The 19597-nt window shown below is 37.1% G+C and overlaps 1 protein-coding gene across 1 annotated transcript in view; it reads right to left on the bottom strand.

Moving 5' to 3' along the window:
- Positions 1 to 19597, bottom strand: part of ADAMTS20 (ADAM metallopeptidase with thrombospondin type 1 motif 20) — a 170624-nt gene that overhangs the window by 71770 nt on the left and 79257 nt on the right. The window contains exons 12-19 of the mRNA XM_015558559.1: positions 16239 to 16384; positions 14442 to 14623; positions 14209 to 14345; positions 11784 to 11901; positions 9285 to 9380; positions 6680 to 6846; positions 6394 to 6523; positions 605 to 731 (exon numbers count right to left, since the gene is read on the bottom strand). Coding sequence (XP_015414045.1) covers positions 605 to 731; positions 6394 to 6523; positions 6680 to 6846; positions 9285 to 9380; positions 11784 to 11901; positions 14209 to 14345; positions 14442 to 14623; positions 16239 to 16384 — 1103 coding nt within the window. The remainder of the gene's footprint in view (positions 1 to 604; positions 732 to 6393; positions 6524 to 6679; positions 6847 to 9284; positions 9381 to 11783; positions 11902 to 14208; positions 14346 to 14441; positions 14624 to 16238; positions 16385 to 19597) is intronic.

Genomic DNA, 19597 nt, shown 5'->3' with positions numbered 1-19597 from the left:
TTTTTTTGTCTCTCTCTCACACACCTCTCTCACACACACACACACACACACACACACACACACACACACACACACACACCCACACACCATACACACAAAAAACCTATTGACGAGAAATTTAAGTTAGAAATGCAAACTTCCCCGCTATGGTCATGTTTCTTAATGCTTAATGGACAAAATTGATTTCTTTCTCTATTGATTCTCTAATCCTTAAAAACTTTAAAAGTTCATTGGCTTATCAATTATATGAGAATTACAGAATCATGCTACAAAATTTATTGTTTCAGATCCTAAACCATGGGTTTTCAGATTAGAGTTTATTTGTGTATATTTTTACAGACAAATTTGTTTCTATTTCCTACACAACTATTAAGGCCTCTATACTGGAATTCAGCAAATACTATTAACAAAAATTCAAACCAACTGCTGAGTTCCACCATAAGGCAGTGAGCCTGAAATTTCATAATGGCCTGGCAGGAACAGAGGATAGACATTCACTACATGCCCACTCTGGGCCCGTCACTGCACTAGATGTTTTACATCTTCTCGATAATTTGCTTTGCCCTGGTTACAGTATACATTGCTTACATTATTGCTCCTTTACCTTAGTTCACAGTCTGTATTGCATCTTTCAGTCACAAACAATGGAAGTGGTAGGTGGTCACATCTGTGATCAGGCACCACCATAAGATCACTCTTACGTATGCAGGCAATTTTTCTTCTATGAAGACCTTGGCCGATGTCAAATGAAAATTAAAGAGAAAACTCATATTAAGAAGATGTTCTGCAATTTAATTCTGCTAACAGCCTAAAGGATTCAGCTAAGAAAGCAAAAACAATTCCACGCAGTATATAGGACAGACTAGCATATTAATCTAGTCAGGAATTACTTTCTATAATAAACTTAATCCTGAAAGACTCAGGGGTGTGCTGAGTGAAGAGATAAGAAAAGTGGGCAGGTATGAGTGGAGCAGATGGAAATGTATTATAGCTGGAAGGAGTGGTTGTGAGAGGAAAACTGAGTGGCCAGGCTGGCGCTGATGCTATACGGTACACTATGTTATTTTTCTCCATTATTTGTTCCCCTTTTCCCTGTAATAGAATCGCACATCTCCACTTGCCACAATGTTACTGTAACTTCCTGTGGGAGGAGCATGCTTCCCTGCCCATGGACATCAGGCTTATGCCAACCCACTGTCAGGGGATGTGACCTATTCCAGTCCCAGGCAGAAGCTCTAAAGCCCTACATGTGTCTGCCTGCTCTTTCCTTCCCCTCCATCTCCAAGACAGCCTTCCCCAAAAGGGCTGAGCTTTCAGCCTGGAGTCATGAATGGAAAAGGCGTGGACAGACAGCAAAAGATCAGTGGCTGTCAGAAGTTGGAGAGGGGATGGAGGGAGGGATTTCTTCGAGAGTGAAGGTATTCTTCATGATACTATAATAGTGAATACATGTCTCCATACATTTGTCAAAACTCATAGAATGTACAACAAAGACTGAACCCTAATGGGAACTATGGACTTTAGTTAATAATAATGCATTAATTGTACCAATTGTGACATGCTAATACAAGATGTTAATAACAGGAATGGAGGTGGGGAGTGGAAGAAGACAGGAAATTTCTGCTCTATTTTTCTATAAACCTAAAATAACTCTAAAAATAAAGTCTATTAACTTGTTGTTAATCCTCACCTGAGAATATTTTTCCATTGATTTTTAAGAGAGTGGAAGAGAGGAGTGTGAGAGAGGAGTGGAAGGGAAGAGAAAAGAGAGAGAGAGAGAGAGAGAGAGAGAGAGAGAGAGAGAGAGAGAGAGAGAGAGAGAGAGAGATGAGAGAGATGTGAGAGAGATCCATCAATTAGTTACCTCCCACATGTGCCCTGGCCAGGGCCTGGGATCGAGCCTGCACTGGAGGTACATGCCCTTGACCAGAATTGAACCCGGGACTCTTCAGTCCACAAGCCGTCACTCTATCTCTACTGAGCCAAACCATCTAGGGGCCTACTGATTTTTTTAAAATGACATGGACACCGATACCAAACAAAGAATAGTCAGCCAATTAAAAGCCAAAGCAGTATGAGCAAGAAATAAACCTCTGTTGTTCTAAGCCACTGAGATTTGGCAGGTGCTTGCATGTAGCATAATCACTGCAAAAGTAAACTAAGAGAAGTGGTTGTAATGGGCCAGAGTGCATTCACCTTCACACTTTCCGCACGGAGGAGACAGGAAAGAGTCTAAGCAGTCAGTGACATGATCAGATTTCTGTTTTATCAAAGTTCAAAGGCATACTTCCAGTTAGCTAAATGTGAACACACGTTTATCTCCGCTCCTTCCTAAACACTAACTGAAATAACTCTTAAAGGCATATTGAAAAGGCACAAACCTAAAAGAACACAAAGACTAAAAAAGGAAACACAGTAGGCAGGAAAAGGAAATTCTGAATATGAAAAGTAGATGGAAATAACTGTTTAACAGTCAAGAAAGCTGAAACTTAATTCTGAGTGGAGGGGGTAGGTGAATAAGAAACAAACCACTCATGCCATCGAATCCAAGAAAAGCCCAGGAATAAAGAAGACCAGGTTCCTCTGAGGCAGTGTGTGAGGGTAGGCCTGAAAACAACGCAGAATTGATTGAAAAGTTTTTACAAAGAATGGTTCCACTCCTACCCTTCCTGTTGAAAGCAGCACTGTCCCACAAACACAGAATGTGAGCTACATATGCATTTTTACATTTTATATTATTCACATTAAAAAAGTAAAAAGATAAAGGTGAAATTAATATTTATATTTAACCCTTACATATCTGAGAGATAATTTCAACATCTATCTATATATATAAAAGGCTATGCGACTGGCCGGTAGGTATGACATGCATTGACCACCAGGGGGCAGATGCTCAACACAGGAGCTGCTGAGCAACAGCAACTTTGCAGAATGCACTCTCGCACTCCGGGACCCCTCGGGGGATGTTGGACAGCCAGTTTCGGCCCAATCCCCGCAGGCCAGGCCGAAGGACCCCACCTGCCGGAGGGACACTGCTCACTCCACAGACACCCTTCGAGCCCCAGTGCCGCCCCAGGTGCGGCCGGCTAGGGAGGGACCACGGGAGGTTGGCTCCAGGGCGTGACTGGCCTGTCTCACCCAGTCCCTCCCCACCAGCCACCTTCTAATTAATTCCCTCAATGTGCATGAATCCGTGCACCAGGCCTCTAGTATCATTATAAAAATTATTGATGATATATTGTATGTTCCTTTTTTATGCTAAGTTTTCCAAATCCATTGTGTATTTCATAGAGAGCACATTTCAACAGACTAGCCACGTGGCTATCATAGCTCCAGAGAAGGTGAACCTGAGGGCACAGACCCAGCTGAAGGAAGCTGGGAAGCACTGCACTGAAAATAGGGGGTTAGGTAAAAGTCCTCCTTCTGAATGATGAGATCCAGAATGGACTGTCTTCATTTCTTTCTAGCTCCAAGCCAACTTTTATGGTTCCCTGGTCCTCTCATTGACCTTCAGAAGATGGGAGGCCTCGCTGGTTTGGCTCAGTGTATAGAGTGTCAGCCTGTGGGTTGAAGGGTCCCAGGTCCAATTCTGGTCAAGGGCACATGCCCAGGTTGTGGACTCGGACCCCAATAGGGGGCATGCAGGAGGCAGCCAATCAATGATTCTCTGTCATCATTGATGTTTCTATCTCTCTCTCCCTCTCAGAAATCAATAAAAATATTCTTTTCTTTTTTTTAAAAAAAAAAGAAGAATATGGGAGAATTTCTCTCTTGGGAGACTCTTCACCCCAAGAGAAAAGATCCACTAATGACACTTGGGGGCATATCCCCAATGACATATGAAAAGGCTATTTGGTGACCCAATTACTCAATAATGAGGCCCCTACTTGACTTGTCTGACCCACACAGGACTTTCAGGATTTTAGTGTTCATAATGAAAAAGCAAGAAAGGATCAGCAGACCTTTTAGGAAAACCAATAATACAGTAGAGACCAAAATAAAAATGGAACTAAAATGAAACAGGTATATCAGGGAGCAAAATAAAACTTGCAGACTAGGATTCATCTTCTCAGAGACATAAATATTGTACCCATAAAACAAATCAAGATTTATGAGAAGAAATATTAAGGAAACAATGTAACTATGGAAAAGAAAATGGAAGTGCTCAATCCAGGATGCTGAACATCCAAATAATACAAAGTTTGGAAAAATGGGAGAGAAATTTAATGTGAGAAAAAACTATTAAAGAAATAATGTGATAAATTTTCTCAAACCAAAGGATATGTTTCTGAATTGGAATGGCATCCTATAAACCTAGGAAAATAGATGAAAGAAACACCCACATCAAGGCCCATTGTCCTGACATTTCACACTAGGAGTACTAAAGAGGGAATCCACAAAACTTCCACAATAGAAAGTATCACAGGAAATCAGAAAACAACCCAGAAAAGGAGACTTTCAAAACTGTAAAGGAAAATAACCTAACTTAGAATGTTATACCAGCCAAACTATCAGCCAGGCGTGAGAAGAGAAGAATGCCATTTTCAAATAGGAAAGGTCTCAAAAAACTATCTTCCTTTTTCAGGAAAATACTGGGGGATATGATCCACCCAGTGGGTGAAATCAATCAAAAAGAGGAATTCATGGGATTTAGAAAACAGGAAACCCAACACAAAAGAAAGTCGAACAGATTTCCTTGAATAATAATGAAAGTAAAGCACAAGATGACAGCCATGTAATAGCCTTAAAAAGCAAAACTAATTAGAACAAGAGAAAAGAGGACCAGGGTAGCGATAGATGAAGAATAATTTAAACTGATAGATGAAACTGACAGGCAAAATGTATAGTTCTCACCAAAAGTTTGGGGACTGATAACTTTCAGTACACAGAAGAACAAGGAGACAAATACAACGGAGGAAACTTAACTGTAGAGAAACCAAAGGTTACACACAAGAAGAGAGAGAATATTAATCATAGTATCACAATGTGGCAATAGTAGCTCCTTTTCCCTTGCACACAGTTGTGTAAGAGACCTCTCCTGGTTCAGATCCCCCAAACCATCCGACCGTGTCTTGTTCAACCTCCATTTCGGATTCTTTGCTTAGTGTGTTCACATTTAGATCACTCCTTCTTTCCCCTGTTCCATGAATGTATTCCTAGCTTCCCACATTCACTGCCACGGACCAGCTCACCCACTCAGTCCTCAAAACCTCCATTCTCTCCTGTGAAGCACATGCAGGGTCTTCCTGGGGAAATGAATTCCTTCTCCTCTGTTCATCGAAGCTTTCTCTTCCCACTGCCAGCATCTATTCGAGCCGGCCTAGCATCATCTTCCTCAGTCTCCACCCTCCCCTGAGACACAGCCCAAACAGGAGCACCTGGTTCCCACACAGCCATTCTGGGCACCCTTGGGCCAGCTCCACAGGGGCCTCAACACCTTTGGCACCTTGACGTCAGTTTGTTCGACTGTCCCTCCCATTCCCATCATCTGTGCTCACTGCTTCTGGCCACCCACTTTCTCTCAGCTCATGTCCACACTGTCCTTAATAGCATCCTCTCCTCTGATCCACTGATCCCCTAAGTCCTAAACGTCTCTCTAGTCTCCTGGGAACTCCTTTTCCATTCTACACAACCTTTCCTGTACCTTCAGATGTAATCTCCTCATGGAGTGCTCCCTCCACCTTTTCTGTGGTCCTCTCTGTCTCTACCATTTATTTGCCATTATAAAGTAAGGTCATCTACTCAGACTCTATTTCATCCACTAGACTTTACAACTTGAACACAGAATTGGGGTCTTATTAATAACCTGAAACAAAGTAGTCTCTCAATAAATGTTTACTGATTTGAACAAACAGTATTGCACAAATTACCTGTCCTTAATTACAGAGCATTAAAGACGCCGGTCTTTTCATTTTCCGTCCCTACTGCAAACTTTCCATTTTCCACTATGCTCCTTTCAGTGATGCGTGCTATCAGTACAAACATACATTTCTTGTGGCCACAGAAGGAAAAGAAAAGCATGAAAGAATGTTTGGCACTCTAACACTAAAAGAAAGAGAAGGGGCTGGGGAACTGTGTGGAGGGGGGGCTATTTCACTGGAAAAGAAGTTAGAGGAACTTTCTGTGACTGTGAGACAGAAACTGTGAAGAGAAAGGAAAGGAATGGAAATGCTGAATGTTCAAATGGGTAGAGCTAAGTGAGGCTAAGTATAAAAAAGAATGAGTGAAGAGAAAAATAGGAAGGGGAAAGACAGGGAAGCTTCGTATGTCTGTGTGGTATACATGTGTGTGGACAGTGGGGAGAATTCTGCCAGACCAATACAAGTCAGACTCAAAAGTAACCCAAATTATACCCGCCTGCACAAACTTTTGTCTCTTTTAATGCCAGTGTACCTTGGCACATCCTGGTACAGTCTTGCCAGGGTCCATAAGGGTCCCACGTGAACTGGTCTCTCTTCTCTTCCACAGGGATATTGAAGGAATAACGTACATCAGGGTTGTACAAATTACCCACACACAAAACCTCAATACAAACGCACAGGAGCATACAATTAATTCATAAAAGACATATTCCTACAAGGTATCATTTTATTTTTAATAATAACCGCAAAGCGCTTCATCATCACAGTTTACTAATATGATTAAAGCTAAGCCTTTTTAATGACTACTGAGAATTTACCTGCAAAACAAGTTCTTCTTCTAGCCGATCAGTACTGTTGATTCGTTCGGTTGAGCTGTTTGAACCACTGTATTCAAAAATGGCTCCTTGTACATGGATTTCTTTCTTTGCCATACTTACAACAAAATTTCCATTCAAAAGAAAGTTCCCTTGAGTGTCAGATAATGCTGTAAAAGAACGGTACTCATGAAACAGCAAAACCAGTCACCAGCACAGAAAATTTTTTAACTTTTAAAATTCAAATCCTTTTGAAATGAAGGAAGTAAATACTTGAGTCAATAAACTTTGTTACGACAACGTGGTATCCTTTATTTTACTACAATGTAGGGACCCTTCAGCCCTACACTTTTCTATCTGCGGTGGAACCTTCTTCTGCAATCGTGCAGCTTCCAGAGGGACATACAAAAGTGGGAATACAGAAAGAAGCCATGGGCCCAGCAGCAAGATCAGCTAAAACAATGCTGGCCATCAGTGGCAAGGAAAGGAAGAGCTGCTGGACTGCGGCAACATTCCATTTACACTTATCTTGGAAAAAATGTACACAGCTTTAAAACTGTAAGGTCAGAAAAATAAAAAATATTTTTTTTAACTTCAGGAACAATGTTCGAAAGGCATGTGATGACTACACGATTCTCTATATAAATGTCTGGATCTTTTTCATGGAGATGCATGCTGTTATTGTGCGTAAATTGCTTTATGCATTTTTAATTTTCAAGAGGGTATATAATATGTTAAATTTTACACTAACAAAAATGCCATATTAACCAAATTCTTCTTGCAGCTTTACTTATATTACAGTTCCCAGCTGAACAATAGCCTGTTTGGAAAATGTTTGGTCTTTCAAGGAACCTCATCTAGGGCATACAAGTTACCTATATGGCTAATTTCATAATAAATTCTACACCCCTTGAAAAAGCTACCTAGGTATTTATAATTTTGATATTTCTCTGTCTGTATGGACTATTATGAGTGTCTTTATATACGCCACTAAATTCAATGAAGAACCAATAAAGTTCTACATTTATCCTACAAAATGGAAATTGCTTCACATAAGTCTGCATTTTGGCTAAAGTGGGAAGGCCTATTTAAGGGAGTATCAGTTACGTTAAAACTAAGGGAAATGAGTAGAACATGACTGAGAAATACTGTATACATTTTACTACTTTTAGTTACCAAAGCACATTTTATAAATACATGTTTTAGAAATCCCTTCATGTTTATTTTGTTCATTTCAATTTAGATTTTGATATTGTCACTAGCAGTTCTCTTGCAAAGCATTTCGCTATTTTACTGGTGAACATTTCTAATTTTTAAACTTGGGCATTCTGGGGAAGATACAATATCTGTATTTGGAACCTAAGAGAGAGATATTAACTAAATATAAAAGGCTAATCAAATTATTTACACTTGATTTTCTTTGAGAATATTTTTGCAGTTTTACAAAAATTTACATAACATAAAATTAACCATTTTAAAGTGAACAATGTTGCACAACCATCATCTCTAGCAGTTCTAAAACTTTTTCATCACTCCCCCTCCCCCAAATATCCTGCATCCACTAAGCCAGTGGTTCTCAACCTTCTGGCCCTTTAAATAGTTCCTCATGTTGTGACCCAACCATAAAATTATTTCCGTTGCTACTTCATAACTGTAATGTTGCTACTATTATGAATCGTAATGTAAATATCTGATATGCAGGGTGGTCTTAGGCGACCCCTGTGAAAGGATCGTTCGACCACCAAAGGGGTCGTGACCCACAGGTTGAGAACCGCTGCTAAGCGATTGTTCCCTTTACATTTGACTTTATAATGCCAAATGCAATTCCTGGAATAAGCTGTTCATTATAGAAGCAGAACCTCAGTTATAAGCATTGATTATTTGAGCCAGTGTTTCACATTTCATTTATGTGAAGCAAGTACTTTCTGAATTTCAGCTCTACACCACCTACTCTAGCTTGGTGAGTCATACATAAGTCAATATTAAAGTATTTTTCAGGCAGAAGAAAAAGGATTGTAAAGCATTCTATTCATCTTTGGGCCTAAATGAAATTCCCTAAACCTAAAAGCTACTTTCTAAAAATAAGAAATGAAATCTATACTCTACAAATAGCTAAAGGACAATGTAATGTAACTAAATATTCATTAACATCTAAATATATGAATCCATAGTTCTTTTCTTTAACATAAGAACTTTTTAAAAACTGTATATAAATCCTTTTACTACATGGCAAAAGAGAATTTAAGAAAATTCTTTAAAACATCAAACCTCAAACAGGTCTCTAATTTTATATTAAAAGATAGAAGAGGATTTTATTTTAAATAAACATGCAACTTTAAACGTAACCTTTATGGTTATTTAAAGCACTCCCATGGGGAAAATTTCAAATTTACTTTTCAGAATTTAGTTACATATTTTTCAAATAGGAATCAGTGTATAGTTCAGAAGAAAACATGTATCTGGAGTCAGATGACTCAGCTCAGTATGTACTGAAATTGCATGTTTTTTCAGGGCTCTCTGCTTGCCTTCCAAGAATTTACATCAACCGCAGACCTCCATGAAATCGCACACGAATCACATATTGGTGCTGTTTACTAGAAATGTTTACCAAGGTAATTGTCATCTGCTGGTGTTCCAGAATAGCTGTGCTGAAGAATATCAATGTTGGTTGCTCCTGCGGGAATCTTTACGACAACATTATAACCTACAATATAATTTTATACATGTTAACTTTCACACACGAAAAAACAGATGGTCCAGAGGCTATTACTGCTGAATGATTGAAAAATTTCAATAGTATAGTCAGACTTAATTTCATTTTATCTTTGATAAATGATACCAGTGCTTACTCTTTTTAAATCAACGCCTTATATAAATTGCTAAGAATTGAGAAAAAGTAGTTGTTGTCTAGAAACATAAGAGAGTTTGGGATTCTTAAAAAGTACAAATCCTAATTTTTCTTACTTCTAAAATTCTGAGTATAGAATAAGAATGAAGCTAGTATGCTACATTTTACATTTCCTAACGTGTTTTTTAATGCAATATTCCAAATGCTATCCACAAATCCAAAAGATATCAAAATAGTTGGGCATTACTATATGTGTACAAGAGACTTAGTAAAGAGCAAAATAATGTGAGTTAATGAGAAGCATATTTTTTAAGCTTTTAGTCTCTAGTATAAGCAGAAATCCCTATAGGTACCCCCAACATTTTACATTATTGTCAAGAGAAAAGTAAAAAATTTACTTGAGAGAAATGAAAATAATATTTCTATTTTATGAGACCTAATTCACCAACACTGGCACTACTCAAAAGATGAGGAAACACTATATTAAATATATATTAAGAAAGAATGGAAAGTTTTCCCTATGCTAAAACTACTCATGTTATACAGTTCATAATTGTCTAAACATTCTCATTTGCTCTAGTGATATTAAGTTTTTCCTTTTCCTTATAGAATTTTCTAAGTTTTTCCTTTTCCTTATAGAATTTTCCTTTCTATTTAATACATGAATAAATGGAGTTGAAATTTTTCTTGTATGCTAACTTTGATAAATATGGAATGAATTTAAAAAGGGGAAGTTTAAAAGAGCTTTAGTCCGACATGAAATTACCTTGCATGTTTTTAGAGCAGCCTTATTTATATCTCTCTAAGGCATCACATTGAAATATAAGGTTTGATGATTCTGTATACACTATATAGATATGGTTGCAGGCTATCAGTCTAGAAGAATAATTTTAATCCATGATTTTTTTACTATAAAATATTCCTACGACCTTCACTATTTGTCTTTGCTATTATACATTTTTCAAGAAGGCAATTCCTAAGCATGGCAAAAGTGACAAGATGAAGGCTACCGCCAGGGGGCAGTGATGTGACAATGCTGTTCAGAGCACACAAATATATTTAACATCTTTTTCCATTTGCAAACTGATTAATTCATAGTAAAATTTGGTGCATGTGGTTTTATACAGAAAAATGTTTTCCAGTGAATACAGATCAGACTGATAAATATGGGCCATTTATTATAAAAAGGGGTCAAAAATGTATGGCTCCAATGAAATAATGAATCATAACTACAAAAATAAGTCAGATCATCTGGTAACTAGGATTTGTAAGTATCATCATAGTATGAAATGTACTATACTTTTAATATAAATAAAAAAGTAAATTTTGTTTTAAAACATATTTCTTTAAATGAAGCAATTCATACTAACTTAACTGTGCTTGAACATATGTGAATATAATTTAAAGCTGAACAATAAAACTGTAAAAGTAAATTTTTATTTTGCAAGGAAAGTTTTAAAGGGCTTCTTTCATTACCATAAAAAAGAAAAAAAAACATTTCCCAGAAATTTTTAGAATAGAAAAAAATCTGCTATATTCTCTTAACAATTTTGAAGAAAATGCAATCATGACCAAATATGTTACATCTTATAATACAAATACTTCCTGGAAAATCAAATGTAATTATAATTCAAAATCCACATTTAAGTTAATGTTTTCATCCTTCCACCTTCAATCAACATTTTCAATATGTCATCAATAAGAAGCACAATGGATGGGCCAGGTCATACAAAAAAAATTTTGGTTCAAATAATGAAAAACAATTAAAAGCAAGTTTCCTGGAAACATCATAAATACAGTATACATTAGGGATTATAGGAACTGCAGTAAGAACACATCGCTAACTGGGGGGACTATTCACACATCATTGTCAAATAGCAGTGGATTTACTCTAATAAATGCACCTAATAATTTTTTTTAATGTATTTGCCTTTAACAAGTGAATTCACTAATTCAAGGATAGATCTGGTATAAGATTTAATCTTTTATATTTAGGAAATTTTTCTTTATCTTTTTTTTTAAGTTTCATGGCTTGTACTTTATATTTTTAAATTCATCTTTATTATTGAAAGTATTACAGATGTCCCCTTTTTTTCCTCCATTGACCCTCTCCACCCTGCGCTCACCCCCTAACAATCAATTTTAATTAAGGATAGAGAGTAGACAAAACAATAACAAACCATTACTAGTATACCTTCATCACATATACCATTATTATACCAAATACAAGGGAAAACTAGAAGCAGATACACAGCTTACCATAATGAGCACTGTTGAAGACTCCTGACATTGTCCTGCATGATGAATTATCCCCACCACACACACCACATTTGTCTCTCCTGGCCTTGGAGTTTAACACATGGTCACAACCAGCTTGCTTCAAAATACAATAAATCAAATCAATGTTATAAAAATGACTCATGATAAACATGGTGCTTTACAAAAGTTCTTTCAGCCCTAACCGGTTTGGCTCAGTGGATAGAGCGTCAGCCTGTGGACTCAAGGGTCCCAGGTTCGATTCCGTCAAGGGCATGTACCTTGGTTGCGGGCACATCCCCAGTAGGGGGCGTGCAGGAGGCAGCTGATTGATGTTTCTCTCTCATCGATGTTTCTAACTCTCTATTCCTCTCCTTTCCTCTCTGTAAAAAATCAATAAAATATATTTTTTTAAAAAAGTTCTTTCAATTAATAGGAGATTTGATACAGCAGGATTTTTTTCATAATATCTACTGAATCCACATTGTAACAAACAATGACTGATTCCTATGTCCCTCGTTTGAAAACCACTCTTTAAATAAATGTCATTCAAGAGACACAAAAAATATGACTATGTAAGTAATACATTAAAATAACCCCAAGTCTGGTCAATTGGCTCAATTGGTTAGAGCATTGTGCTGTGCACTTTTAAAAGGTTGTAGGTTCAATTCCCAGTCAGGGCACATACCCAGATTGTGGGTTCAGTACCAGTTGAGGTGCGCACAGGAGGCAACCTATCAATGTTTCTCTCTCACATCAATTTTTCTTTCTTTCTCTCCCCCTTTTTCACTCTCTCTCTAAAATCAATAAAAACATATCCTTGGGTAAGAATTTTTAAATGTAACTCCAAAGAGATGTCTTTCATGATTCATTTTTTTAAAACTCATGACATTAGAATTCATAATAAACTGAGTACAATTGAAAGAAAGTTTATTTATCCAAAACTAATACCCAGCATAATAAACAGGGTTTATGAAAAGAATGAATACATAAGTAAAAAGTAAAAGTAAATGGTTTGTTCCAGGGGTTTAAGAGAACAAATGCAGAAGGTGTCTTCTACATATGCAGCAATAACTTTTAGTTCTCTGGACAAGTCCTCTAAATTTGGTGATTGGAAAAGTAAGATAATTTCATAAACCTCATGAATTTTTATATACAAGGCAAATATTTCAATTTTAAAAATTTCAAGCAGATAGTTTCTGAAAGTAGTATGGATCTATACATGTTCACGTAATCTTATTTTTTTCATTTTATATGACTTTCTGCTGATAAATTAGATTCAAAAATTTTTCAGGCCAATGAGTACCCGTTTTCTAGTATTTAAGGTTTTTCCAATGTGTAAGTTACTTTAAGTTCCTTTGAACATCTCATTAGCACCTTGTGTGCAACCCCTCTGTCACCTGGGTGACTGGTAATAGATGTTTGGTTATAGGGAGAACTCGGTTCTATTAAGTTACACTTAACCAAAAGAATGAGTTCATAAAATTTCAATTGTATTCTCTAGACAGCATTCACTATCCTGGTTTTCAAGTTCATCACCATTTTTAAGATCGCCACGTGCAGTATGTGTGCTTGAATTCAGGGTCTTATCTGCTCTCACCTAAAATCCTGCTAAATGGCCCACCCATCTCCAATCTTCTCCTAACCCAGTACATTCTAAAGATTCTGACATGCAAATCAAATCACATCTCTTCCTCAATTCCAAGGACTTTAGGGTAAAAGTGCATAGAACAACCATTGGTTAGCCCCTATCTCACCTTATATCCTCACCTTTCTAAAACCTTCATAATTAGTTCAAGCCTCACATCCTCCATGAGCATTCTTCAAAACCTTTACCCACCTCCCCCTAATTAAGACATTCCTTCCCCAATATCCCCAAGCCTCCTTGCAGATGACTCCATCGCAGTGCATTACAACTGTTTGCTGCCTATCTCCCTCACAAATCTGTGACCACCTTGGAGGTTAGTACTCTGTTCCATCCTTTTATCTGACATCTAGTAGGTTCTCAGGAAATGTTTGAAGCATTTACCCAGGAATTAAGAGAAGAATGGACAGAGGGAGGGAGGATACCACCTCTTCTAACACCGAGGGGATAAAAAAAAGTCACCACAGGTCACACTTGAAGGATAAAAGGACTTTATAACCCTTGTGTCTTAATATTTTTTTTATGTTTTTAGAAAGTTGACCTCATCCCTTATATTGATTTTGAGTACCACACACAAAACAAAATTGGCAGACTTACCTTAATGCTTTATGAGTTACTCTTCATGGCAGAAAATCACCTAGTAAACAAAGTCTCCTAATGATACTCCCACAGATAATGTGGTTATCACCAAAGGTTGCCGTATTGGATTCACAAAAATGTGTTCTGAAGTAACAGAAGTCATAGTCTCCTGAAAGCCACGTTAAATAGAATAAGTTTACTCACCCGACACAGGCCTTGAACACAGATGTCGTTAGTTTCAGTTCCACAAGGGGTACCATCGGCAACCCTGTCCTTCAACTGGTAGAAGTTAGTGGTTCCAGCAACCCGACAGTAGAGTTTACAGCGATCTTTTATGGCAACTGTAAAAAAAAGTCAAAGTTTTGCCATACAATAATGCAACTGTTTGTTCCTAGGACTCAAAAAAGATTCACATCAAAAATATTCTAACTACTTACTCCCACTGTACTTTGGAAGCCATCTCACGTTAGGGGAAAGACCATTGATGTTGAAATGTTTACCATCAAAATCAGAGCACTGCTTCTCACGGAAGTCTTGCTTTCCTTTTGGACAGGAATCAGTATTACATGATCGAAATTTCATCCTGCGGCCCACACAGTACTTGCCTCCGTTTCTCGGCCTAGTCAAATTCATTACATTTTAAAGCACATCAGTACAATATTATTTTTGTCGTTTACCTCTAAAATTGTTCCATTCCTTTCCGTGATGTCCCACTAACACTTTGAATATAACACAAGTATGTAACATGGCTTTAAGCAATCCCATGGCTAATAACCTAAAAATACCCATCTTGGTGGATGCTGTGGCCTAGAGGAGAGAAATGATACCTTATTCATGATTTGATTAACTAACAAGGAACTATGATGAGAATTTCTTTTAAAATTTCAAAAAATGGTTCCTGCCCTAACCGGTTTGGCTCAGTGGATAGAGCATTGGCCTGTGGACTGAAGGGTCCCAGGTTCGATTCCGGTCAAGGGCATGTACCTTGGATGTGGGCACATACCCAGTAGGGAGTGTGCAGGAGGCAGCTGATCGATGTTTCTCTCTCATCGATGTTTCTAACTCTCTATCCCATTCTCCTTTCCTCTCTGTAAAAAAAATAATAAAATATATTTTTTAATTAAAAAAAAAATGGTTCATTTGCCCAGCCAGTGTGGTTCAGTGGTTGAGTTTCCACATAGGAACCAAGAGGCCACACTTTGATTCCTGGTTGGACACAATCCCCAGTGGGGGATGTGCAGGAGGCAGCCAATAGATGATTCTCTCTAATCATTGATCTTTCTATCACTCTCTCCCTCTCCCTTCCTCTCTAAAATCATTAACAATATATTTTTTAAATGGTTTGTTCATATTCTGGGTGGAGAATGAGCCAAACATGATTTTAAAAAAGATAATACCATGTTTTTAAAAAAAGGAATATACATGTGTGTTTGTCATAGATCTACTTATCACTTAGTTCAACAAGTTTCATGGTATCACTCTATACCCATCCAACTTATGCTAGAAAACAAAAACTCTTTTCTCAGCATTTTTAAATATGAAGACTTCTAGCATAATTTAGTTATTCTAAAATTCAAATGAATTCAGATTTTATTCAGAATATGTCATATTTCTGCATTAAAAAAATCCTTGGTAATAGATTTTAAGTGAAAAGTATCATATTGCTTACCAATTTACATATCACATAACAATAGAAAAATTATTTTAAAATCTTTATGGAATCTCTAAGTTCTTTTAAATAATGAGAGGAGATATGCTTCAGTACTTATTCAAGCTAAAGACATGAATGCATCTATAACATAATAGGTAAAGAAAGAAAAAATAGCTTGTCGAATTACACAAATGAGTAAAAAACTGGTAATGAAACTACGTGTCTTGTCCAGGACAGCCAAAACATAGTTAAAAGGGGAAAGTAGCTTTCAACAGAAACATTAAATGTAAAAAATGCCATTATATTACTGTCATTATTTATAACTATTTCTCAAATTCACACTAAATGAGAAAAAAAAGAAGGCTCTGTCTCAACTTAGATTCTAAAGGTTATTTTTATCTATCAGCTTTTTAAAGGTCTGAATCTACCAAGATATAAAATAATATGGCTTAAAGTGTCCCAGAAGTTTTCTGAATCTCAGAAACTTACAGACTGACCTCCAGTTTAGAAGTGAATGAAACTGCTGTTTAGTTTCTGGTGCCTTGAGATAATCTTAATTTACAGTGACATAAAAAGGACATACTCGGGGCGATTACAGAGCCTGGTTGTGCTTTTGATTCCACCTCCACATGTTCTTGAACAAGAACTGTAAGGTCCCCAGGGTCCCCATTCACCATCTACAGGACGTGTTTCCATTTCTTTGTTTACACACAGCCCATGGTGGCAATGCTATAAAAATAACACAGAGAAAAGTGATTCATGTAGATCTAGTGAGAACACTATAGTAACTATAAGAGCAGCAGCAGATCAATAGAAGAACAAAATGTATACAATTTAAAGCAACATGTTTATTCAGGTGTGATTACATTTAATGCCATGTTATTGAATATTTACTGAGTATCTATCAAGTAACTGTGAGATTGATGGAATGCAAAAAGAATAAAAAAGTTCCCCTTGCCTTTAAGATTTAGAGTCTCCTTAGGGTAGGGAAGACCTATACATATTGGAAAAACTTAGTAAAATAAAAAAAATAAAGCAAATATTAGATTAATATGGTATATATGCATGCTTTTTTTTAAATGCAGTTATCTATCCCTCACTCTTTGACCTAACTTTCCCCTCTATCTCCTCCAAAGCCTCAATGATCACTTGTTTTTTACTTTGATCAAGAAAATGGAAACTTGCAGGAAAATCTGTCAATCTCCCAGCAGCCCTTCTACCCACCCATCAGTGTCTGTGCCTATTTATATACATGAACAATCCAGGATCCGAGTCCAAATTAATCCCTCCATTTATCCACTTAATCTCAGCCCTTCTCACTACTCAGAACATGACTCAGCAATTGTCTCGTCTCCCCTATGTCATTGCTGTTCCAGTCTCTAGGACATGAAAGCTAATGCGGTTCATGTGCTGATGCTGCCGATGGATTAGTCACTATCAGCCTGTGAGAAGATGAGCACAGAAATTGTGAGGGAGCATTTAGAAACTTTTGTAAGAGTTTTACAGAGGAAGTTTATGTTTATTAAAGTTAATAATTTAAAAATAAGCTTATATTGGTTTTGTTTATAATTTAATGTTTATTTTTATTATTAAAATAAAATTTACTATTTTAACCATTTCAAGTGTACAGTTCAGTGGTATTAACTACATTCACATTGTTGTGCAATCATCCAAAATGAAATCTTTATCTTCCCTAACTGAAACTGTACACCCATTAAATAATAATTCCTCATTCTCCACTCCTCCCAGCCCCTGGCAACCACCGTTCTATGTTGTTTCTATGAATCTGACTACTCGGGATATCTCATAAATTGAAATCATACTGTGTTTATCTTTTTACGACTGGCTTAATTTCACATAGCATAATGTCTTCAAGATTCACACACATGGCATGTGCCAAAATGTACTTTTACAAAGGCTACATCTGGATGGTGGGAACACAGTGCAATACACAGATGATGTATCATACCACTGTACACTTGAAACCTATCTAATATTATTAACCAATGTCACCCCAATACATTTTTAAAAGGCTGAATTATATTTCAAGGTATGTAAATACTGTATATTGTTTATTCATCTGTTGATTGACAGTTGCGTTGTTTCACTTCTTGGCTACTGTAAATAATGCTGCTACAAACATGAGTGTGTAAATATCTCTTCAAGACCCTATTCTCAACTCTTTTGGATATATATCCAGCAGTGGTATTTGGGTCTCATAATAATTCCATTTTTAACCGTTTGACCGCTAAGGAGCGCTATCGCGCTCTTCTTATGTTACTCCAAAAATGCGAAGAGCGCCATAGCGCTCCTGTTTTTTTTTTTTTATGCCAAGACTGCGGAGAGCGTAATAATGCTGCTCCAAAACACTAGAATTTGTATAAAAAGTGTTTTACATTTTTTCCCATACACGCGCAATTAGTGCCGCAGTTTTGGCATATGTCCGAAAAAATACGTCAGCAGCCAAACGGTTAAATATTTTTAGAAACCACAATTTTTTTCCAGTAGGAAAACCTGGCTTACATTTTGGAGGTCTCTTTTTTTTTTTTCATTTTCCTAGTCAACCGTTTTTATCATTTTGTACAAAAAAATAATTTGAAAATGTTTTAAAGAAGACTGATCCTTTAATTGAGACAGTTTGAAAACACTCCACTAGAATATTCTCTTTAACATATAAACATACTCTTTTTCCTGCCACTTTAACAACAATAACCAAAAAAACAACTTTTCTTAGACCTCACTTCCCTAACCAGCTACTGTTCTGTTTATGCTCAGTGTCTCTCTCTCTCTGCCTATTTCCTCACAAACTCACCTTGGCCAAGCTTTATACCAACTTCCATGGCTCATGTGTAGGCCTTTCACAATGTGTAACCAATGGCTAGGTCCCAGTCTCCGGTTTCCTTGACTTAGCAGTATGTGAATAGTTAATTATGATTCCGGATACATTATTTTTCTGTTAGTTTCCAGAGCTCCACACTCTTGGTTTTCTTTCTTCTTTAATGATTACTTTTTCACAGTTTCTTTTACTATTTCTTTTTTCTCCAACCTCTTAACATTGGAATGTCCCCAGGTTTAGATCCTGGCCCTTTATTCTTCTCTATCAAAACAATCACTCCCAGTCCAGATCTCTCTCCTGATCTCCTGACTGTATACAACTGTTTCCTCCTCTTCACTTGAATGTCTAATAAACATATCAAATGTAGAAATCAAACTCCTGCCCTGCCCCCTCAAAATAGCTTGAGTTGATCTAAGTTGATCATATAGCAGACCCTTAATAAATCATTGCTGAATGAATGAATACTATAAGCAATTTTATTAGGAGAAAAAATACTTTGTATCCTTCATTAGAACAAATCATTCAATAGAAAAAAAGCCATATTAGGAGTGAACAAAAGCAAAATCTCAGTACAGACTGTACTATGTGCATGTACATTTTGTTGGCATCTTCCAGAAATAGTTCAATAGTCCCTGCATGCATTCTTGTGTATGCGTGTTTTATGGTGTGTGTGTGTGGGAGGGGGGGGGGAGATCACAGAATGAGAAAGATAAAATGTTCTACTAGACACCATGTAGTAAAATCAACTCACTGTCAGAGGGGTTCATCATCTATAATAATAAAAGTGTAATATGCTAATTAGATCAGATATCCTTCTGGACGTCCTTCCTGACAACCTTCCAAATGAAGCTGGGGCGGCGAGGGAAGCCCAGGTCCCGGGTGCCTGCCGGCGGCTGGAGTGAAGCCCGGGTCCTGGGTGTCAGAGGAAAAGCCGGTGCCGGCAGCAGGGGGAAGGAAAGCCTATTGTTGCGCGAATTTCATGCATCGGGCCTCTAGTGTTTTCATAAAAATGAATGTATTAACGGACCATCTCACATGTAAGACAGTCACAAGATAAATGGACTAAAGAAGAGTGTTAAGGCAACATTACAGGACATCTGTTTAAA

Source organism: Myotis davidii, unplaced genomic scaffold (assembly GCF_000327345.1).
Source record: "Myotis davidii unplaced genomic scaffold, ASM32734v1 scaffold290, whole genome shotgun sequence".
NCBI lineage: Eukaryota > Metazoa > Chordata > Mammalia > Chiroptera > Vespertilionidae > Myotis > Myotis davidii.
This window is presented reverse-complemented; position numbering and strand designations above follow the sequence as displayed.